At 43.6% G+C, this 24,373-nt stretch overlaps 1 protein-coding gene across 1 annotated transcript in view; it reads right to left on the reverse strand.

Annotated features, from left to right (window-relative positions):
* AOAH (acyloxyacyl hydrolase) overlaps nt 1-18,532 on the reverse strand; it is a 101,015-nt gene extending 82,483 nt beyond the window's left edge. Inside the window, exons 1-3 of the mRNA XM_063452152.1 lie at nt 18,495-18,532; nt 18,132-18,286; nt 15,666-15,761 (exon numbers count right to left, since the gene is read on the reverse strand). Coding sequence (XP_063308222.1) covers nt 15,666-15,761; nt 18,132-18,286; nt 18,495-18,529 — 286 coding nt within the window. The 5' untranslated portion in view covers nt 18,530-18,532. The remainder of the gene's footprint in view (nt 1-15,665; nt 15,762-18,131; nt 18,287-18,494) is intronic.
* Nucleotides 18,533-24,373: the final 5,841 nt, after the last annotated feature.

The following is a 24,373-nucleotide window of genomic DNA, read 5'->3' on the forward strand; positions in this document are numbered from 1 at the left end:
ATAGTCGACCACCGTCCTTCCACACAAGTTCAGTTCGGAACCCTGAATGGACGTCCTTTGGAGTCTTTCTCTACTGCGTCCAAGGTTTACTCAGTCCATTTGGAATCTTAGAATCACTTAGAATACGGCTAGTTTGGCCACGCTCTTGCCTGCATTATGAAATTATTCTCGGATGAGACATATCACCGGGTAGGACAGGAAGGAACGAAAGTTCCTCCTCGGTTTCTAATACGATTTTGGTAGTGGACTTGGGCGCATTCCTTGAAATTGGAGATCTACCTGCAAGACCGCATCGCCGAATATCCCTGGCACGATCGGAGGAACCGCCTTACGGATCATGAGTTGAGACGGTGACAGTTTCTTCTCGCGTCCCCAAGTCCGAACTTGACCTTTGATATTAAAACTACAGGAAGGTGGCTGATAGGTCAGCTTGCCAGCTCATGGACCGGCTGCTAGGAAACAAGTCGCAACCACATACAATGGATTTACCAGCGGATGGTACTTTTTTCCGTAATTGAGATGCTTCGTCGGCTGGCATTTTCTTTTATCCGTCTACTGTCAATTATCGAACTTGGAATGTCCAATTAGGATTACTCTGATATTTCCTGCAATAGATACCAGCGACACAAACAGCGTTGGATTGGTGAATTGAGCGTTGAAACAGCAAATACGAAGCCTCCTGTCATGTTATAAAATTGTAGATTATGCTAGCTTTAGTGTACCTATAATCTTAATTTTATTAATGACAGGAGGCGAGTATTTCCCACCCATTCTTGTCCCTCCCTTGTTTAATGTTATAGTTTAGATTATCAGGTACGTATGCAACTCTGTTTGTTGTCTCTGATACCTGTCGCTTGTTCATTATGTCTGTGTTTCTTTTCATAAGTAGGGTTGGGATATCTACATATTAAGGTTAATTTTGGTTGCTACATTGGGTACCTACATGTTTATTCTGAGTACATTTAATTGGATAATCAACCTGTGCGATTCTGTTTTTCTCTCGTTTCAGTTTACAGTCCATCAACACTATCTAGTTTGACGGTTACTCTCGGATGGTGGACATCGTTATATTCATCGTATCTAGGACTTCGTTTCTTCCCCATGATGTTCTCTGCCTTTTATTCTGTTTTGTCGCAGCTTGAAAGAGGAAATGATGCATGGGGAGGGGAGTTTTATAGTACCTAACTTTTTTCTGATTGGTTGTTTTTTCTGTGCTGCTGTGGAGTTCTAGTAAAGAGAGACTTAAGCAAATACTCGCCTCCTGTCATTAATAAAATTAAGATTATAGGTACACTAAAGCTAGCATAATCTACAATTTTAATATCTTTTTTTTTATAGGTATAACCTTCCGCTGCAAGCAATTTGTATTAATATCTACATTATCTTTACATCAAGGTCATTTTATTTTCTTCTGTCAGCAAATTAAAATCACTGCAACTGATATACTATACAGTAAAAATCATCTAATTTGCAGCTCATGTTATCATTACTTTTGGCATGGAAGTATACAAAGGCAAATAAAGATGGGCTGCAATAACAGATGTTGGGGATCACATGAGATGTAAATATATAACTTGAAGGTACTCTCAAGCTAATTTTAATTATAGATCAACTGTCACACCATGGGTTATTTCACAATTGGTTGCTAACTAACTATTAACTACAGGTGTCTGATGAAGCCCAGCCCAGGTGGGCGAAACGCATTACGTCACGAGGAGAAGCTCTTTATTTAAGCATTATAGTGGAATTTCTGCTTTGCAAACTCACTTTGCTCAGAAGGATTTTATTGCCATTGGGACACCTGTGAGATCTATTCCCTCTCCATTGGAACCTCTCTCACTCATAGCCAGGTTTTATAGTGCTCTGGGAAATGATATTGTTACCCTTGTATAAGTGTGTGCGTTATTGCATAATTGTACCAGATGATCTGCGCTATGTATATTTTTATATGATTTTTTCAGACTGTATTTTGAGGTTTATCATTGTTTTTGGTTAAGTGTTATTTATTATGTATTATTAACGGGTTTTTAAGCACAACACCTATTTTGGGTTTTGTACTCTAATTTATGAGTACATTTTAATTATAGAGGAACTGTCACACCATGGGTTATTTCACAAGCTGTTGCTAACTCTTAGCTACGAGTGTGCTATTAAAAAAAAAATGTTTTTTGTTCATTATATTGTTTAAATGATATCTTATGCAAGTCTGCCAAGTTACACACTGGCATACCACACCATCACTACTATAGAAGCACAATGTCACACCTGAGAAGCTGACTTTTAACAACTTTTTGCTTGAGTTGTAATGTTTGCTCAGACTTAATTTGCTGTTCATGTGTACATTACATTCCGTTGTACACTTTGCATTTTCTCTATAATGAAGTCACAGGGAGAAGGCTGTGCATTTGCTCAGTGCGGCACAGGTAAGTGTGTTTTATTCTTACCTCGGAAGCAGTCCTCACCTGTGAGGTGAAATGGAATTTTTATCCCCACCTCAAAGGGGTGACAGTGGGTCTATATGTTCACAAAAGTAGCCAATATTAGTACAATATTTTAAACACAAACATCTAGGATAGCAAAAAAAATAACAAGAAGAAAAAAAGGTAAACATACTTAAAGGAACAACCTAAGTCTTGAAGTGTGCTCCCCCCCCCTTTACAAAAAAAAAATATATATATATTATGGAGATAACAAAAAAGGAAAAATATTAAAATGAAAACAAAAGATACCTTTATAAGCACTCTAACATTAAAAATAAATTAGGTTTAAGTCAGACCCCTTCAACATCTCCTACGGGACGAGATAGGGCTGCCCACTGTCACCCCTATTGTACGTATTGGCCCTCGAACCCCTTTTACGCATCATCAGAGCTCTCCCTCTCATCCATGGCATTACTGTAAAAAATGCAGAATACAAAATTAGCGCTTTCGCGGATGACATCTTACTTTACATCACGATACCCCCTGATTCCCTCCACAACCTTATGCAGACTATACGAGACTATGGCTGCCTATCATACTACTCCCTAAACACAGCAAAACCCAAGCTATGGGGATAGGCCTCCCTGCATCCCTGATACAAACCTTGAGCAAGTCATACCAATTTGAGTGGAGGGAAATACCTGGGACTCCTTTTCACCAGGAAACCCACTGACCTCATAACAAGGAACTACATCAGAGTCTGGAATGAGTGTAAGTTAACCTTAAAGACCTGGGGTCCCCTCTTCCTTACATGGACTGAGAGAATAGTTGCACTAAAGATGTCTGTACTCCCAAGGTTACAATATATCTTTCAGACTCTTCCACTAAAAATCCCCCAATCCTATTTCAAAACGATTCAAAGGGACATGAATAGGTTCATTTGGGCAGGAGGGAAACCATGAATGGCGCTGAAACTACTAAAAGCACCGCTAAGAGACGGATGTCTGGCGGTTCCAGATGTGCGCTCCTACTACCAGGCATCAATACTAGCATCCGCACTGCCACATTTTGTAGACCGATCCCCTGCACATTGGGTGACTTCAGAAAAACGATTGTTAGAGCCATACGAAATCCCACATATCTTATGGCTACCCAAACCGCTCAGACCAACAATCCACGACATACCCAACCAATTGTCACTGCTATTGCACACATAGTACTTGCACAGGGCTAAACTGAGCACTAACTCGCAAATCTCTAAGGCCACGCCCACATGGGCCCTAACATACTGCATTCCCACGTTCCATGCTAGACCATGGCACGAGAAAGGCCTCCGGCACTTAACCCACTTCTACACGGGAGCAACGATCACAGACTTCGCCACACTACAATTAGAACACGGTATTCTACATACCTCACACTTCTCTTCTAGACAACTCCAATCCTTTCTGCACAAATATAAATATTCCCAAGAACTCACATCGCACCATAGAGGCGCGCCAACCCTTACCCTATGGGAACAGATATGTATTAACAAAAGACTGCCTACGTCAAACTAGCGGTTTGAGCACAAAAAAACAATTCCTGAGGTCTAACCTTTGAGCCCCCACCTTGTAAAAAGAAACAATTAAAAAAAAAACAGCTTCACACTGTACATCAAGCATGTCAAACTCAAAGACTAGCAAGGGCAAAATAAACAAGGTTTAAGTTTATGTGGGCAGCAAAAAACCCAAAAACTTACATTTTCATAGAAACGGTTTATTTTGAAAAGTACAGTATAAAAACAAAACAAAAAACAGCGACCCCCTCTACTAAACCCCCTGTCCCATGTCTACTTAACCCCAGCGCTCCCTCGTCTACTAAACCGCAGCCCCCCTCGTCTACTAAACCACAGCCCCCCCCTCGTCTACTAAACCGCAGCCCCCCTCGTCTACTAAATCCCAGTCCCCCCCTTCGTCTACTAAATCCCAGTCCCCCTTTGTCTACTAAATCCCATTCCCCCCTCGTCTACTAAATCCCATTTCCCCCTCGTCTACTTAATCCCATTCCCCCCTCGTCAACTATATCCAGCCCCCCCCTCGTCTACTAAACCGCAGCCCCCCTCGTCTACTAAATCCCAGTCCCTCCCTTTGTCTACTAAATCCCAGTCCCCCTTTGTCTACTAAATCCCATTCCCCCCTCGTCTACTAAATCCCAGTCTCCCCCCGTCTACTAAATCTTAGTCCCCCCTCGTATACTAAATCCCAGTCCGCGTGTCTACTAAACCCCTGCCCCTGTTTAAAAACAAAAAAAACATTAGCCAACAAGCAGTGTCCGGAGTTCGGCCTCTGGTATACCCCCAATGGCCCCATCTGCACCTTTGAAAAAGTGGATCCTCCCGTTACTCCTTGAAACCCTCACACACACACACACTGACATTCACACAGAATCACTCCGACACACACATACACTCACATTCATTGACAGACACACACTGGCAGACACACACTCAATCACACAAACAGACACATGCAAAGACAGACACACACACACACAGAGCCATACACACACAGACAGCCATACAAACATCCATGCACACAGACAGCCATGCACACAGACAGCCATACACACAGCTAACCATGGACACAGACTCACAGATAGCCATACACACAGACAGCCATTCAGACATACACACACACACACAGCCATGGACACAGACAGCCATGCACACAGCCATGGACACATACACCCACGCACACACACACAAACATACAATTCCCCCCCAACTCTAATTTTTTTATTTTATTTTTTATTTAAATCCACCCAGTCTCCCTACTCTTGGGAGAGCTTGGTGAATTTCTTATCTGGGGTCTAGTAGGGCTGCTGGGCAGGTGAGTGTGCAGGCTGGGGGCAGACAGGCGGCGAGGGAGCGCTGAGTGTAAGCTCTCCCTACTCAGCTCCCTTGCGCGCCTTAGACTGATGCCAGGAGATGGAGTGACGTCATATTCCGGCTCCCGGCATCACTGCAGGGAGCTGAGAAGGGAGAGCTTACACTCAGCGTTCCCTCGCTGGGGCCCATGGGCAGCAAACATATTAGTTGTGGGCCACATGTTTGACATGCATGCTGTACATTACTATGATGTAATGGTCATATTACTAAATGTGGAACAGCTTGAGCAGCTTTAGCATTGATAGTAACTAGGATGATTCACTATTAATAGAAAAGTTAATTGAGAGCATTTTAACTCTAAACTAAACTCACAACATTGCTTAAAGGGACATTTTAAGCACCAAAACCACTGGATCTTCATGAAGTTTTTGGGGTGTAGATGTTGTCCCTTGGACAATATAAGTTTTGCTGTTTCTGGGAAATAGTACATGTCACATTTGTCCAAAACATACCTCTATTGGCTGTCACACTAAAAACTCATGAGAGGTATTTTCTGTCTAAGACAATTGATTTTCTAAGGTTTTTTTAGTCAGTGTCTTCACAAACAACATGATGATGCCAAACATGATGATGCTATATTCTCATATAGAAGCATTGGATTCAATCCTATAGACTGTAAGCTTGTTTGAGCAGGGTCCTCTTCAACCTATCATTCCTGTAAGTTTTCTTGTAATTGTCCTATTTATAGTTAAATCCCCCCTCTCATAATATTGTAAAGCGCTACGGAATCTGTTGGCGCTATATAAATGGCAATAATAATTCTCTAAGAGAAGTTCTAGACTAGCAGAGCACAGTGATTGCCATGTATGTGGAATGTCTCCTCAATGCTTCTCTACGAAAAGCATCTAAATGGACATATATCATCAGAATTGATGACTTCATAGGAAGAGGATTGTCTCATAACTGGAATAAAGGCACGCTCTATGTAGATTTTAACTATTAAAACAAAAACAAAACAAAACAAGGGGTATTCTGATTTACATGTACAATGAGCACATCTGATATAAAAAAAATATATATTTTTTTGTGATATCATTTTTATTGAAAAGTTATCATGTAAAATACAAAATGTAGGCGAAGAGAAATCAAGTAGTATCACTAAGAACAAGAACACGATGTACAGAATAAATCATCAAAAGAATAAAGGTATACGATATACAGTTGCAAGAAAAAGTATGTGAACCCTTTGGAATGATATGGATTTCTGCACAAATTGGTCATAAAATGTGATCTGATCATCATCTAAATCTCAACAATAGACAATCACAGTCTGCTTAAACTAATAACAAATACAAAAAGAGAAGTCCTGCGCTTAAGCAGCAAGGACTACAACACACATCAGCCCCAATATATAGTAAAAACCAAAGAAAAGAAAATGTTACTTGCGCTTTCTCCTTAATCCCTATGTATATTTAGACAAATGGAGGTCATTTAGTTGCTCCAATGGCCATTGGAGGGAATGCCCGCCTGCCAACGTCAAGGCAGACCCCCCTAAGCGGGTCCTAACACTGACCCTTCAGCCTGCTTCCTTGAGCTTCTGGCAAAGATATCTCTAATGAGACAGAAAGGGGTATTTTTTATATACACCCCTATACTTGTCTCATTAGAGATATCTTTGCCAGAAGCTCAAGGAAGCAGGCTGAAGGGTCAGTGTTAGGACCCGCTTAGGGGGGTCTGCCTTGACGTTGGCAGGCGGGCATTCCCTCCAATGGCCATTGGAGCAACTAAATGACCTCCATTTGTCTAAATATACATAGGGATTAAGGAAAAAGCGCAAGTAACATTTTCTTTTCTTTGGTTTAAACTAATAACACACAAAGAATGAAATGTAGCCATGTTTTTATCGAACACACCATGTAAACATTCACAGTGCAGGGGGAAAAAGTATTTGAACCCTTGGATTTAATAACTGGTTGAACCTCCTTTGGTAGCGATAACTTCAACCACGTTTCCTGTAGTTGCAGTTAATAACGTTTCCTGTAGTTGCAGATCAGACGTGCACAACGGTCAGGAGTAATTCTTGACCATTCCTCTTTACAGAACTGTTTCAGTTCAGCAATATTCTTGGGATGTCTGGTGTGAATCGCTTTCTTGAGGTCATGCCACAGCATCTCAATCGGGTTGAGGTCAGGACTCTGACTGGGCCACTTCAGAAGGAGTATTTTCTTCTGTTTAAGCCATTCTGTTGTTGATTTACTTCTATGCTTTGGGTCATTGTCCTGTTGCAACAACCATCTTCTGTTGAGCTTCAGCTGGTAGACAGATGGCCTTAAGTTATCCTGCAAAATGTCTTGATAAACTTGGGAATTCATTTTTCCTTCGATGATGGCAATCCGTCCAGGCCCTGATGCAGCAAAGAAGCCCAAAACCATGATGCCCCCACCACTATACTTCACAGTTGGGATGAGGTTTTGATGTTGGTGTGCTGTGCCTCTTTTTCGCCACACATAGTGTTGTGTGTTTCTTCAAAACAACTCAACTTTGGTTTCATCTGTCCACAGAATATTTTGCCAGTACTGCTGTGGAACATCCAGGTGCTCTTGTGCAAACTGTAAACGTGCAGCAATGTTTCGTTTGGACAGCAGTGGCTTCCTCTGTGGTATCCTCCCATGAAATCCATTCTTGTTTAGTGTTTTACATATTGTAGATTCGCTAACAGGGATGTTAGCATTTGCCAGTGACTTTTGTAAGTCTTTCAGAAAAAAACAAAATACAAGTGGAGCTCTGGTTTACCTGAACAAACAGTTGTATTGAATGAGTAGATAGAATGCTATTACAATAATCTGCAAATAATAAACAATCAAATCTTAGTGCAGATGGTTGTTACAGAATAGAAATAAATAGAAATATAATATAGATGGGTAACTCACAAACATAGAGCCAAAAGGTCACTTGGCTCTAGTGGTAAACGCCTTAGGATCTTTCAAGGGAGATCCACTGCCCTCTTTTTGTCTCCTCCTGATCTCCTCCACCTTCAACCATATAGGTAGGAATGGATAGGGAAACTACAAAGAAGGTTAAAACAAAAAGTATTGAATAAAATATAAAAAATCTATGTAAAATTACAAATCCGAAATTAGTTGATAAAATGGCATAAAATAAGTCCAAAACGCGTTTCGCCAATGACTGGCTTCCTCAGTTGGTATAATTTTCACTGCGTTCTTCTCCTCTTTTATGTGTCCCTGATGTTGAAATTACCGGCATCTGTGAGACCGGAAATTGGCTCCGTGGAATGCACACGGAGCTTGTTGAAACGCACGTACGTGTGTTAGTCACGTGATTCGGCTTTTCACTTCCTTATTCTTCGTGGAATGCAACGCATGCGTTTCACAGCCGCAATATGTTTCAATACGTGCTATTCAACATCAAGTCTTTCAATTAAACAGTTCGTTGATTCTCACACAAAACGGGGAAATAGAAGTAATGAAGAAAGAAAACACAAATAGCAACATTAATAGACACATTGCTTCCAATGTAATATTGGCTATTATACTTAGGGAAAAATACTTATTAACCCAAACAATATTTAAAAGAGATTAAAAAGTATTATATGCATTTAGTTTTTATTATTCATACATGGAAATAAGAAATTAAAAAAAAAAAAAAAACATCTTTCTGATATATATAATTACCCATAGACATAAACTATTTTGCTACTTATTGTGGATAAGGGGAATTTCTACTTTCTCAACAAAACCACACAATAGTATACATGAAAGTATAAGAGAAATTAATAAAAATTTAAGATAAACTAATAAAAAATTGGAAGGGCAGAGGAAGTATTACACAATATAGAGATAAAAAGGGGTATAATACAAACTTGTAGAATTTAGACCTAAAAGGTAAAAAAATCACGATAAGAAATGACATAATTCAAAATCTAAGTTTAGTCCATGAGGAACCATGGTATTAAAATTAAAAATAAAAGTCATTTCTTCTATCCCAATTTAAGTGCACAAAATATAAGACCCTGTGTGTCAAAATATAAGACCCTCTGAACATGTGAGAAACATTAAAAAAGGAGTAGAAACACACAGCGTCTCCCAGCACTTTAAACACTATCACAACCAAAATCCACAGGGTCTTATATTTTGTGCACTTAAATTGGTCAAAAAAAGTTGGAGGGGCGGAGATTTCATAAAGAAAATTGTGATAGAAGAAATGACTTTTATTTTTAATTTCAATACCATGGTTCCTCATGGACTAAACTTAGATTTTGAATTATGTCATTTCTTATCGTGATTTTTTTTGACCTTTTAGGTCTAAATTCTACACGTTTGTATTATACCCCTTTTTATCTCTATATTGTGCAATACTTCCTCTGCCCGTCCAAGTTTTTATTAGTTTCTCTTACATTTTTATTAATTTCTCTTATACTTTCATGTATACTATTGTGTGGTTTTTTTGAGAAAGTAGAAATTCCCCTTATCCACAATAAGTAGCAAAATAGTTTATGTCGATGGGTAATTATATATATCAGAAAGATGTTTTTTTTTTTCAATTTCTTATTTCCATGTATGAATAATAAAAACTAAATGCATATAATACTTTTTAATCTCTTTTAATTATTGTTTGGGTTAATAAGTATTTTTCCCTAAGTATAATAGCCAATATTACATTGAAAGCAATGTGTCTATTAATGTTGCTATTTGTGTTTTCTTTCTTCATTACTTCTATTTCCCCGTTTTGTGTGAGAATCAACGAACTGTTTAATTGAAAGACTTGATGTTGAATATCACGTATTGAAACATATTGTGGCTGTGAAACGCATGCGTTGCGTTCCACGAAGAATAAAGAAGTGAAAAGCCGAATCACGTGACTAACGCACGTACGTGCGTTTCAACAAGCTCCGTGTGCGTTCCGCGGAGCCAATTTCCGGTCTCACAGATGCCGGCAATTTCAACATCAGGGACACATAAAAGAGGAGAAGAACGCAGTGAAAATTATACCAACGGAGGAAGCCAGTCATTGGCGAAACGCGTTTTGGACTTATTTTATGCCATTTTATCAACTAATTTCGGATTTGTAATTTTACATTGATTTTTTATATTTTGTTTTAACCTTCTTTGTAGTTTCCCTATCCATTCCTACCTATATGGTTGAAGGTGGAGGAGATCAGGAGGAGACAAAAAGAGGGCAGTGGATCTCCCTTGAAAGATCCTAAGGCGTTTACCACTAGAGCCAAGTGACCTTTTGGCTCTATGTTTGTGAGTTACCCATCTATATTATATTTCTATTTATTTCTATTCTGTAACAACCATCTGCACTAAGATTTGATTGTTTATTATTTGCAGATTATTGTAATAGCATTCTATCTACTCATTCAATACAACTGTTTGTTCAGGTAAACCAGAGCTCCACTTTTATTTTGTTTTTTTCTGCATGTTTTGTGTTGTGAAGGTTAAGGGAATCCTTCACTTAAGTGTAGAGCCTGCTTTCACCTTACTGTTGTTGTGTGCACCTTTTTTCTTTGTATACATAGTATTTTGTAAGTCTTTAGCTGACACTCTAGGATTCTTCTTCACCTCATTGAGCAGTCTGTGCTGTGCTCTTGCAGTCATCTTTACAGGACGGCCACTCCTAGGGAGAGTAGCAGTAGTGCTGAACTTTCTCCATTTATAGACAATTTGTCTTACCGTGGACTGATGAACAGCAAGGAGATACTTTTTTTTTTTGGAGATACTTTTATAACCCTTTCCAGCTTTATGCAAGTCAACAATTCTTAATCGTAGGTCTTCTGAGAGCTCTTTTGTGCGAGGCATCATTCACATCAGGCAATGCTTCTTGTGAAAAGCAAACCCAGAACTGGTGTGTGTTTTTTATAGGGCAGGGCAACTGTAACCAACACCTCCAATCTCATCTCATTGATTGGACTCCAGTTGGCTGACATCTCACTCCAATTAGCTCTTGGAGATGTCTTTAGTCTAGGGGTTCACATACTTTTTTCACCTGCACTGTGAATGTTTACATGGTGTGTTCAATAAAAACATGGCAACATTTCATTCTTTGTGTGTTATTAGTTTAAGCAGACTGTGATTGTCTATTGTTGTGACTTACATGATGATCAGATCACATTTTATGACCAATTTGTGCAGAAATCCATATCATTCCAAAGGGTTCACATACTTTTTCTTGCAACTGTATATAAATATATATTTGTGCTCTGAATTTATCTAATACGTAATGGAATGTAGAAGGGGACGCAAAGTTGGTTGAGGTGTGCCGAAAGCAGGGCCGGCCTTAGGCATTTGGGCGCCCTGTGCAAAAAAATCTTCACAGCGCCCACCCTTCCCGTCCCCCCCCCCCCACTCCTTACCCCTTCCCACACACACACACACACACGCAGACAGTCACACACACGCGCAGACAGTCACACACACACACGCGCAGTCTCACAGACACACACTAACAGACACAGACACACACTAACAGACACAGACACACACTAACAGACACACACTAACAGACACACACTAACAGACACAGACACACTAACAGACACAGACACACACACACTATCAGACACACACACACTAACATACACAGACACACACACACTAACAGACACACACACACTAACAGACAGACACACACTAACATACACACAGACACACACTAACATACACACAGACACACACTAACAGACACACACTAACAGACACACACTAACATACACACACTAACATACACTAACATACACACACTAACATACACACTAACACACACAGACACACACTAACATATACACACACACACAGACACACACTAACATATACAGACACACACTAACATACACACACACTAACACACACACACACCCACCCACCCACATTAACACATTTTTTTACATTTATTTAGACCCCCCCGCCCCCCCAGCCTCCTTACCTTTGGGAATGCTGGGGGGGGGGGTCTCTTCCTCCCTGGTGGTCCAGTGGCTGCTGGGCTGGGCGGTCGGCTGGCGAGGGAGCACTTCCTCTGAGCTGTATGCTCAGCTCCCTCGCGCGCTGCAGAGTGAGGCTGGGAGCCGGAATATGACGTCATATTCCGGCTCCACCTCCCAGCCACACTGTGCGGCGCGCGAGGGAGCTGAGCATACAGCTCAGAGGAAGTGCTCCCTCGCCAGCCGCCCGCCAGCGCCGCCCGACCGCCCAGCAGCCAGGCATGTCTGTTAGCCGCAAGGCTAACAAGACATTTGCCTTGGGCATTTGGGGCGGCTTTTTTTTGCCGCCCCCTGGAAAATGCCGCCCAAGGCAAATGTCTTGTTAGCATTGCGGCTAACAGACATGCCGTGTGAGCTATGCGGCCGCAGGGCGCCCCCTGCACCATGGCGCCCTGTGCGGCCGCACAGCTCGCACACCCCTAAGGCCGGCCCTGGCCGAAAGCACCATACGAGTAGGCCTGTAAAAAGAGGGCCACAAAGGTGAGTGTTAATATAGATGGGTGTAGGTGGGTGGGAACAAATGGCTTGCAAGACAAAGGTAAGTAGGAGGGTAGGGTTTATATAGGATCATTACTCCTCCCACAAATGTAATGTGACTGTCCGGCGTGACACTCCGACCGGCACCCTGACTAGTGTGTGGGGTGGGGGGGGGGGGTGGTGAGCCGTAGAAGTGACTGTTGTGCTAGTGAAAGTAGTTTGGGAGGTCAGCAGTAGGGCCATGGAGTTAACTTCATTATCAATGGAAATGCCCTTTCTGATGAAGTCAGGGACAGGGCGAGCCGGGGAAACGTATGAAGTGGGTATGGCTGAGACCGTCAGGGGAAGGTTTGCCGAGTCCAACAAGGCACCTGGTGTGGCTATAGCAGATTCCAGTTTCGCTAGTCTGTGATTGATTGTTTGGAGGTTGGTGAGTATAGCAGCCAGGGTGTCTCGTGTGGAATACGAAGTGTGAGCTGGCACGATTTGTGAACTACAGCCTGGCCTGGGAACGTTGTCCTGAGTGGTCATGAGCCTATATAGTTCGGCCTTTCTGGCCGTGGCAGGAAAGGGGATACCCCTGCTTCTGAGCTCCGCTGAGATTTTTGGAATGGTCCAGTATCTCAGGGACCTGTGGGTAAAAGTGGTGAGGGATTTCTCCAGAGACCCAGGCCTGATTGGCGCGCTGGCTATGTTGCCCGATGGTAGATTGATGATCAGCTTTTGTGACATCTCAAAGAGAATAATGAGTTGAATAAGTAGGGTGAAGAGGAGGTGAAGGTGAGACCTCCGGAGAACTGGCCTGCTAGCGAAAAGTTTACCTAGACCAAGTGACAGGTGAGGCCCTGCTAGTGCCAAGTGGCGGAGAAAGGCTCTATCTATGATTTGGCCTGAGGGGATTTTGTGGCCACATGCACGTGGTGGCGGGGTGTAGGCCTCTCGGTGACCGTAAAGAGAGTCAAAACGTGTGGCCGTGACTTGGGAAGCCCTAGCTATAGCCCACAAGAAGGGCGAGCGAGGTGGCCAACTATGATTTGGTCGTGGGTCGAACCTCCGTGTATGAGGTGGGGGTGTAGACCTCGCGGGACCGGGTATTAATTAGATAGCTAAGGCCAGATCCTAACCCTAGGAACCAGTTCTCTAAACTACTGGGGCTTGTCTCTCGGAGTGATGTATATGTACGTATGTAAATACTTAACCTTGAGTATAAGTCCTGTTTGTTCGGACTTCAATAGGGCTATAAATTAGCTTATGCAGGAAACGGGCTCGATCCATAACCTAAGGGAAAAGGAGATGCTAGTGGGCCTGATGCGTGCCACCGGTGTGCCAAGTGTGAAAATGTAGAACGTACGGGTAGGTGTGTACCAGAGATACTGTAACGTAAGCATGAGTAAGCTGAGGGACCTGAACGTTGGTCCACAATAAGAGACAAGCCCCTGGGTACCCAGGGATATGAATTTATGAATGAAACGAAGGCAAGTGAGGCCTTAATGAGAACGTAATCGTAATGAGAAAGATAAAATACCTGATACTGAATGCCGGAGAGCGGGTAGCCAGTTGGTTGTTGATAACGTAGAGGAACTGCGTAAAATGGCGTAAGTCTAAGTAATATTATGTAGAAACGATAAACAGGTAATGATACGTTAATACGATAGTAACTCGTTGAGCAGGTTTATGAGAGTAGTTGGTGTCTAGGTGCCGTTTTTAAACCTGTGTGTATAAACGTTTAGAACCCACTTTGGGAGTTGGGGGTGAGGTTTACGCAAGGCCGTGGAGGCTGAATGAGGCCTCAGGAGAAACGTAAAATTGGTAAACCTTTTTTTACCTGATATCGTGAAACTGGAACCTGGAAATCACTTCTTGAAGATTTCCTTGAAGAAGAGTAGATGAACCTAAAACAAATGTATTCTAAGAATGATGACCCGGAAATAGTATATTTAAGGAACAGATTATTCATATGTATTGCTGGTCTGAAATGAGCCTAGGAAAAGGGGGGGGTCTGAGTGATCCAGTGATATAAAAAGGGGTTAAAAGGCCAACTGTTCCTTTAAGAGGGTTACCTTTGTGTGGAAACCGCAGAGCTCTGGGAATTAGTTCATAATTAAATGTAACGGTGGGTCGGGAAATGGTGCCACACGGCCTTTGATATATGCAGGGGGAAATACACTTTAATTATAAAAAGGAAATAGTCATGTATAGTTTCATACTGGGGTATATACATAACATATAGGGAATACCTGTTTATCCCTCCCGCGTTCGCATAAACGAAGAGAAGAGAGGGATTTAACATATAAATCAACTGCAGTCTGTATGAGTAAATGAAAACGGCTGTATTAAAGCCGTTCGTAAGCATGTTCGGCTGTATGACCGTGTGAAACAGCCGAACGTAGGGTAAGTATGAGCGATCGGTATATAAATTTTTATACGAATGAAAAAGAAAGGTGAGTATGAACTTCTGCGTTCGGCTGCTAGACGCACGAACGCAGAAGTAAACGAACGGTGTAAGGAACGAAATGGGTGAGTAAATAATAATAGGGAGCCTATCCCCGCGTTTTTAGGCCCGGACGTGGGAAATAGCCGAACGCCATTTCCCATGTTTGTGCTTACGTGTAGGTGCCGGTCTCGTGACCGGAAGCCGGAAAATGAGTAACGAAGGTGGTTAAGAAGCCGTTGAAGGAGCCCGGAGGTTGGTGACAGGAGCTGTAACGAGGGACAGGATACTCGAGGCAGGATTTGGCGGCAACCTCGACCGGAAGTGCAGGTAACTAAGGAAACAAACGGCTTGCAAGACAAAGGTAAGTAGGGGGGTAGGGTTTATATAGCATCATTACGCCTCCCACAAATTCAGGCCAAATGGCCTTCCAACATATATAAAATTACATAAAATTATGATACTTACCAGGTAGGTAGGAACACAGTGATTCCATTGCATCTTGTATTGAACTGTTATGCACTTGTGCAAGCTGTTCCGTTAATGACACTAATAGAACACACCCTGCAAGTAAAAAAAAAATAAAAAAAAAAGTCATATTACAATCTTCTATTGAGGTTTATTATATTCTTCAGCTTTACATGTTGTCATAATAATGGGATGCTATCACTTTTAAAAAAAAATAAAAAATCTTTTATTTTGTGTTTCACAGTGATCAACAGGGACATACATGTCTTAATTATTGCAGTAATAGTTAATTCTACTACATTTCAATATAAAGGAATCTAAAATCTCGTCCACATATTATTATATGTATTATGATATACATTTCGTATATTATCAACACTGGTACATATGATACACCATCCTTTCTCTTCAAAACATGTCATAGTAAGCAAGTGGGCATTCTTTATCCAGTGCAAGTGCTTGGTTACTAGTGCTATACTGTGTCTTGAATCTGATGGCGCTATATAAATAATAATAATTCTTATTATTTTGTCTTAACATTTGCAATTCTCATGTCAGTTCTCCACAATTCTTAGCTCAGTGAGTAACTCTGAAAATGTTAGGATTGTATTCAGATTATTGTTGTTGTGCTAAATACATACGCGTTTCTTGTCATATTTCACGTTTGAATTATAGTACCTATAATTGTAGATAGTTTGGAAACCCATAGTTTTTTATTTTTTTACACATCCTATTAAGCCAACTCTCCTATACGGAGATATCTGCTGAGTCTATTTAATACACTTAGACATTTAACTGCGGTATTTTTGGAATTCACAAACAGTGCATGATTAAACTGTGTATCTCTACCTTGGTACCTTGCTCTGTTATGCTCTCTTTTTAAAGAAAATATAAGTAAATATGCAGTTTTACATAAATTTCAGCTAAATCCATCCGTTCTATTCATTATGACAAGATGGGGAATCTTTATTTGATTATTGTATATGTCTTGATGGTGAAAGTATTGCCTAAACAAGATGAGCTATTAAAACATAGGCAGAGAGCACACAATCTATTTCAAATTCTATATTTACTTACACTGTAGTCATTCAACTTTAAACATTTTTTAGATATTTATTTTAATACGCTTCATAGTTAAGTGATTTGTTTTCTGCATTCTGTGAAGGCCTTGATACATGTCTTTACAAATTTCCTATTATTAGCTTGTCCTACATTTTTGTGCAATTTATGTGCAGATGACATCATAGAATAATGATCCATTGCAACTTTTCATTGATTATCACTAATCAAAATACTCAGTGCTTCTAATGAAAGTCAGGGTGATGCTAAGTGAAGTCACAAGGCTGGTGGCAAGGGAGTTCAAAAAGAGAGGCGTAATGGGAACTTCAGTAGAACAACAGGGGTAGGAGAGTTAAACATTAATAACAGGGATTTATTAAGGAAGACATGATGGAGAGAATAAATAGTGATAGGTTCTTTTGTGGGAATTGTGGAGGAGAACTTAAATAGAAACTTGTTGGATTGTCCTGTGTGTCCAACTTGTCTGGTTACAACTACATGTCTGTTCGTCTACCCATTGTAAAGCGCTGCGGAATTTGCTGGCGCTATATAAATAACATCATAATAATAATAATAATATTAAAAAAGTGTTTGCTATTTGCAGGCACATCCAACTATTTATTTTAATTAAGCATGACTCTATAAATTACACTAGCTACAGTGACATGAAACAAATACAAAAAAACAAAAACAGTGCGTCAAATTACACAAAAAACAAAACCAAAACAGAATGCTAAAGTTTTAAGGTAAACCCAGCTGGGGGCAATTTTGTTACAGTCCATAGCACCTTGAGGGCTGCTACCTTCTAACCCTAAACATATACCTCCCTAAGTCTCTTTTTACTTTAACCCCTTAAGGACCAAACTTCTGGAACAAAATGGAATCATGACATGTCACACATGTCATGTGTCCTTAAGGGGTTAAAAAGTCTAGCTGCAGGTTTTGTAAGCTTGGTGTTTTTTTAGTTTTTATTATGTATTGCAGAGTTTTCAGATGATGTGGTCATATGACCACAGCGTTATTCTCGTCACACAATTTCTCAGAAACATCTAAAAAGCACCTTTTTTAAAATGAAAATTCATATGTATTAGAATGTATTCAATAATTTAGCCAAGATTACCACAGCTGCTGGGTTCCTCCTCAATGTATCCACTCCACTTTTGCAGTCAAGACCTTTTGACCACCCCTCCTCTAAACAATAATGAAATAAAATACTAATCCAGAAAATTATACAATTTAAATTAAGACACTCTACAAACTTAATGAAATATTGCTTTAACTTTTTTCATATAAACTTCTAAGTATCTCAATACACATATAACAGAATGTAGGGGATGATAAACAGCATACATACAGTTCCAACTATTATTTCCCTGTCACTGATGATGAGAGGGGAGGTGTACCTACCAATACACGAAATCCTGTTATCCACACTGAACCCAAGACTCTGCTTTTGATAGAATTTCTCATATGGAATGCTAACAGTACTGCTTGATCCACACAGCATTAAGAGAAGGATCAGCCACGCTGGACTCATCGTCCTCACACCAGTTGTACAGAGACTGTTTTAGCAGGCAGCAGGTCAGATGACTGAATAGAGAAAATACACACTTCAAGTCAGATGACTGAGAGAAGAAAACAGCAAGCAGCACAGTTTGTTCCTCCTAGCTAGTTGCACTGCTTGTTGGACATTACCAGGAATTGTTGCAATAAATACAAATATGTGAGCTATGCAAATGCAGAGAACTGTTGATTTTTTTTTTTTTTTACCTTACTAGAATTCGGAATGTGTATCCCCGATGCATCGATCTGTGATTCATTACATGACTTCAATTACACTCATTTATAGTTATATGAACTTCCGTTAACCTACTTCCTCTTGAATGGTTTCTTGTTTTACTTTTTTCTGATAACTGCAGCAGAGATACAGTAGCAAAACTTCTTTTGTTGGTATTTTACATTTTTCATGCCAGCAGCACGTGACTTGCTGTAACCTTGGCTCAGTACAACTCCTAGAATATGGTTGCAATAAGGGAAGTGTGTCATAATTTCATCATCAAGATATCTGTCAAACTTCAAAACAACCACATATTTCAGAATAAATAAATACAGCTAAATAATATTAGATTAACTTGTATAACGGGAAATGTAGGCGTTCACATCAGAGTCCATGATTAGGGACTTCCTTTTGCAGGGGTGCTCAAAAGGTAGAACCCCAAATGTTTTCAAACTCTCACGATGCTAAAGCAATTTAAGTTGGGCTTAAAAACTTACTGACTGTAATATACCTTAGTTGGACTTTGGCAGGACCCCAACTATCCTAGATTCTGTTGGACCTTTCACATTCAGTTTCTTCCCCAGAAACCAGTTTCTGATGATACCAGGCATCATGCCCCACAACCTGATGATTTCAGCAGGATAGTCTTGATTTTAGGGTTTTGTCCTGACTTTGTCTCCTGATGTTCCACTTTTGGTGACACCAGGGAACTGTACCCAAAAAGCATAGCGCAAGTGAGTTATTATACTCGTTCTATGCTCAGAGCACTAGGATGCCACAGAGAGTGCTGAAACAGTGCTCTTTGCATTGACTGGCCCAAGTGAGTTGACTAGGATGACCTGACAGTCCTTCAGGCATCCCCACCAGGGCCGGATAAACAAAGGGGCTGAGGGAGCTGCAGCTCCAGGCCCAAGCCCATGGAAAAGAGTTTTACACACTACTCTTAGGGTTGCCAAGTATTTCTTGGAAGTATTTCTCAGGTATTTGAGGCTGCCTAGCCTCTCTCTCTACTCACTGATCCGTGGGGGTGCAGCTCTGCACAGAGAGTCCAGACAGCAGCTCCGAGCATATGTCCCCCCATATGTCCTGCCCACCATGTGACATCACAATGCCCCGCCCATATGCTCTGCCATATGGGCCAATGCCAGTCTTCACAAAGTGTCTTTTATCTGAAAAGACAGTGTGTTTACATTAAAAAGCCTACAGGCACAGGCTATAGACACCAGAACCACTACATTATGCTGTAGTGCTTCTGGTGACTATAGTATCCATTTAATGTGAGGTAAATTAGAGATTAGTGCCACTAATAATATATTGGATTGCCTACTTACCACCAGATGAGGACAAGAGGCTGATGATGGGCTCAGTCTGGCTCCACAGGTCTGGTGTAGAAGAGGCTCTCTGGAGACTGTTTTTAACAGTGCTCACAACAATTAACGAACAGGAAGCAGCTCCATTTTTTAGGGCCCCTTACACAGCTCAAGGTCTGGGCCCCCAGGGGGCATACGCCTACAATGCCCATCCATAAATCCACCTACATGGCCCATCCATGAGTTGGGGATGTTTTATGTGTGCAATTTATGTAAGGGATGTAGTGTGTTTATAGGGGTGTTTATAGGGGATGTAGTGTGTGTTTGCGTGTAAGGAATGCATTGTATGTTTCTGTGTGTGTGTGTGTGTGTGTGTGTAAGGGGTGCAATGTTTGTTTCTGTGTATGTAATTGAATGCAGTGTGTGTCTGTAAGGGATGCATTAATTATGTAAGGGATGCATTGTGTGTTTCGGGTGTGTCTGTGTGTGAGTAGGAATGCATTGTTTCTGTGTGTGTGGGGGGGGGATGCATTGTGTATGTGTGTAGTGTAAAAGAGAGGGTTTGTGGGGTAGGATAGGGACTGAGAGGGGAACAGCTATTTTTTTTTAAAAAAAAAAATCATAGTGCTCTCCCCTCCGGTCAATTATTGATTTCCCCTTCCCTTCTGTCCCTCCGTGTTCTCCCCTTCTGTCACTTAGTGCTCTCCCTTGGCCCCCTGTCCATCTGCAGTCCCCCCTTTGTGGTCTTCTCACTCCCCCTCCCCCCCTTAGTGGTCCTCCCTCTCCCAAACCCCTTAGTAGACCTTCCCCTACTCCCCCCACCCCCTTAGTGGTAATCTCCCCCCCCCTTAGTGGTCCTTACCCTCCTCCCCTCTCCTTAGTAGTCCTCCCTCCTTACCCCCCTTTGGTGGTCCTTCCCCCCCTTAGTGGTCCTCCCTCTCCCAAACCCCTAGTGGACCTCCCCACCCCCGTTCCCCCTGTGTTCCTTCACCCCCCTCCCCCAGTGGTCCTGACTCACCCCTCCCCTAGTGGTCCTTACCCTCCCCTCCCCTAGTGGTCCTTACTTCCCCCTCCCCTCCCCTAGTGGTCCTTACCCTCCACTCCCCTAGTGGTCCTTGCTCCCCCCTCCCCACCCCTACTGGTCCTTACCTTCCCCTCCCCTAGTGGTCCTTACTCCCCCTCCCCTCCCCTAGTGGTCCTTATCCCCCTCCCTCCCCTAGTGGTCCTTATCCCCCCTCCCCTAGTGGTCCTTATCCCCCCTCCCTCCCCTAGTGGTCCTTATCCCCCTCCCCTAGTGGTCCTTATCCCCCCTCCCTCCCTTAGTGGTCCTTATCCCCCCCAACCTCCCATAGTGGTCCTTATCCCCACTCTCCCTCCCCTAGTGGTCCTTATCCCCACCCTCCCTCCCCTAGTGGTCCTTATCCCCCCTCCCTCCCCTAGTGGTCCTTATCCCCCTCCCCTAGTGGTCCTTATCCCCCCTCCCTCCCCTAGTGGTCCTTATCCCCCCTCCCTCCCCTAGTGGTCCTTATCCCCCACAACCTCCCCTAGTGGTCCTTAACCCCCCCTCCCTCCCCTAGTGGTCCTTATACCCCTCCCTCCCCTAGTGGTCCTTATACCCCTCCCTCCCCTAGTGGTCCTTATACCCCCCTCCCTCCCCTAGTGGTCCTTATACCCCCCCTCCCTCCCCTAGTGGTCCTTATACCCCCTCCCCTAGTGGTCCTTATACCCCCCTCCCTCCCCTAGTGGTCCTTATACCCCCCTCCCTTCCCTAGTGGTCCTTATACCCCCCTCCCTCCCCTAGTGGTCCTTATACCCCCCCCCTCCCCTAGTAGTCCTTATACCCCCCCTCCCCCCCCTAGTGATCCTTATACCCCCCTCCCTCCCCTAGTGGTCCTTATACCCCCCCTCCCCTAGTGGTCCTTATACCCCCCTCCCTCCCCTAGTGGTCCTTATACCCTCCCCCCCTCGTGGTCCTTATACCCCCCCTCCCTCCCCTAGTGGTCCTTACCCTCCCCTCCTGCCCATGTAGCATGGCCGGGCGGCGCGGAACGCGGGACAGGAACCTCTGTTTCCTGTACCCGGCCGCCGGCGGAATGACAGGAAGTGCTCACTCAGTGAGCACTTCCTGTCATTCCGCCGGCGGCCGGGTACAGGAAACAAAGGTTCCTGTCCCGCGTTCCGCGCCGCCCGGCCACGCTACATGGAGAGACCGGCAGGAGGGAGCGCTTTGCGCTTCCCTCCTGCCGGTCACTCAAATCCGGCCGCCCTCCATGCAGCAGTGCTGCGCCACCTGGGGCTTGTGAAAGCGCTCAGGCGGCGCAGCATGAGGAGGCGCAGCGGGGACAGGGATCTGGCGCCCCCTGGTAAGTTGCGCCCTAGGCAGCTGCCTAGGTCGCCTTACAGGTGGCGCCGGCTCTGGCTCCGAGCCTGCAGAGACAGACAACAGCTCAGGTAAGTGAGGGATGGGGGAAAGGCTGCAGGGAGACATGTGGACACAGGCACTAGGGGACACTGAGAGACACTGTTGGACATTGGGAGACACAGAAACTAGGGGACACTGTGAGACATGGGGACACACACTAGGGGACACTGAGACTCTAGGGGCCACTGGGAGACATAGGGACACTTGGGAACACTGAGACACTAGGGGGCACTGGGAGACCTGGCGACACAGACACTAAAGGAAACTGTGAGAGATGGGGACGGTGAGAGACTTGGGGACACTGGGAGACATAGGAACACTTGGTGACACTCAGACACTAGGTGACACTGGCTGGTAGACCTGGGGACACTGATACACTGGGAGAAACTGTGAGACATGGGGGCGGTGAGAGACTTGGGGACACTGAGACACTGGGAGACACTGGGGAACAGAAAGACACTAAGGACATAGTGGCCCCATGTCTCCCAGTGTCCCCAAATCTCTCAGTGTCCCCATGTCTACCAGCCAGTGTCCCTAGTGTCTCAGTGTCCCCATGTCTCCCAGTGTGTCTGTTGTCTCTCAGTGTCCCCATGTCTCCCAGTGTCCCTGGTGTCTCTCAGTGTCCCTAGTGTCTGTGTCCCTAATCTCCCAGAGTCCTCTAGTCTTCCAGAGTCCCCTAGTCTCTCAATGTCCCCATGTCTCTCCCAGTGTCTGCTAGTGTGTCAGTGTCCCAATGTCTCTAAGTGTCCCCTATAGACATGGGGATACTGGGAGACATGTTGACACAGACTCTAAGAGATACTGGGAGACATGGGGTTACAAACACTAGGGGACACGTGGCGACATTGCGGACCCTGAGACACTAGGGGACACTGGGTGACTTTGAGACCTGGGAGACATAGGGCATTCCCAGTGTCCCTATGTCTCCCAGCCAGTGTCCCTAGTGTCTCAGCGTCCCCATGTCTCCCAGTGTCCTTGGTGTCTCTCAGGGTCCATAGTATGCTAGTGTCCCTAGTGTCTCAGTGTTTCCCTGTTTTCCCTGCTGTTGGCCCTGCCTGATGGGAGACCCCCACCTGATCGTATATTGTCTGCTCATTTACCACTAACTGTGCATTATGTCCAGGGGTGACCCCTTCTTATTATCACAGGCCTCCTACTCCTGGCTGTTGGCCCTGCCTTGTGTGTGAGCATATGGATGAGCACTGTTTTTATTTATATGCAATGTTGGGTTCTACCCTGATGTTCTGTGTCTATTCACAGTATCTTCCTGACTACATTAGGTCTGTAGACACTGAGTTCCAGATCCCAGAGGGCATCCAAGCATGACTGTGATCCATCCAGTGGACTCTTTGCCAAAGGCAGTGACTGCGGTCCAAGGGGCCACTCAATCCTCAACAACTGGTGCTTTCCAGACTAAGGAAGGTGATGCCGTCACTCCCAGCTGGTGCTATGTGACCACCAGGCCGGCTCTACCCAAACTACATTGAGCAGGGCCCTCCACCTCTCTGTTCCTGTACATCCAGCTGTCTGGTTACAATTACATGTCTGTTAGTCCACCCATTGTACCGCGCTACGGAATCTGATGGCGCTATGTAAATAATAAAATAATAATAATAATGATATGGTTTCGAGCGATAGTTCTGTTACGGTTATGTAGTGTGCGGGGGGGAAACATGGACTTTTGGAAAAAACTGTGAGTTCACAAACCAGTCCCTTTCAGCCAATGCCTATTCGTGGCAAAGCATCAGCGCCTGCAGCGGGCATTCTTCCTGCAGGGTGGTTGATGCTGCGGAACCTAGGTAGGTAGCCTAGGTAGGCTTTGTGCGTGTGTGGTTAGCGTGGAAATAAATGCTTTGCCCAGAGTAGGCCACCGCATCCCTTTGCTTTCAGCTCCGTTTACCATTTGCTCTGTATGGCTGGGTGTTGGGAACATGCGTCTCTCCAATTTTCTCCAGAAGCATTGAAAAGTCTTGTTCAGACTTTCTAGTGTACGATATATTGCTTTGGAGTGGTCTCCGCCAGGCTGCAAGCAGGTGTGCTTCATCCTTGGAGGTGCATCCGCCATCTTGACAGGCCTCCGTCTGTGTTACATGGACCGTGGTAGGCCACAAGAATCAGCCGGGTGCGTGCCTTACGCCAG

The sequence above is a fragment of the Pelobates fuscus genome, chromosome 4 (assembly GCF_036172605.1).
Source record: "Pelobates fuscus isolate aPelFus1 chromosome 4, aPelFus1.pri, whole genome shotgun sequence".
Taxonomy (NCBI): domain Eukaryota; kingdom Metazoa; phylum Chordata; class Amphibia; order Anura; family Pelobatidae; genus Pelobates; species Pelobates fuscus.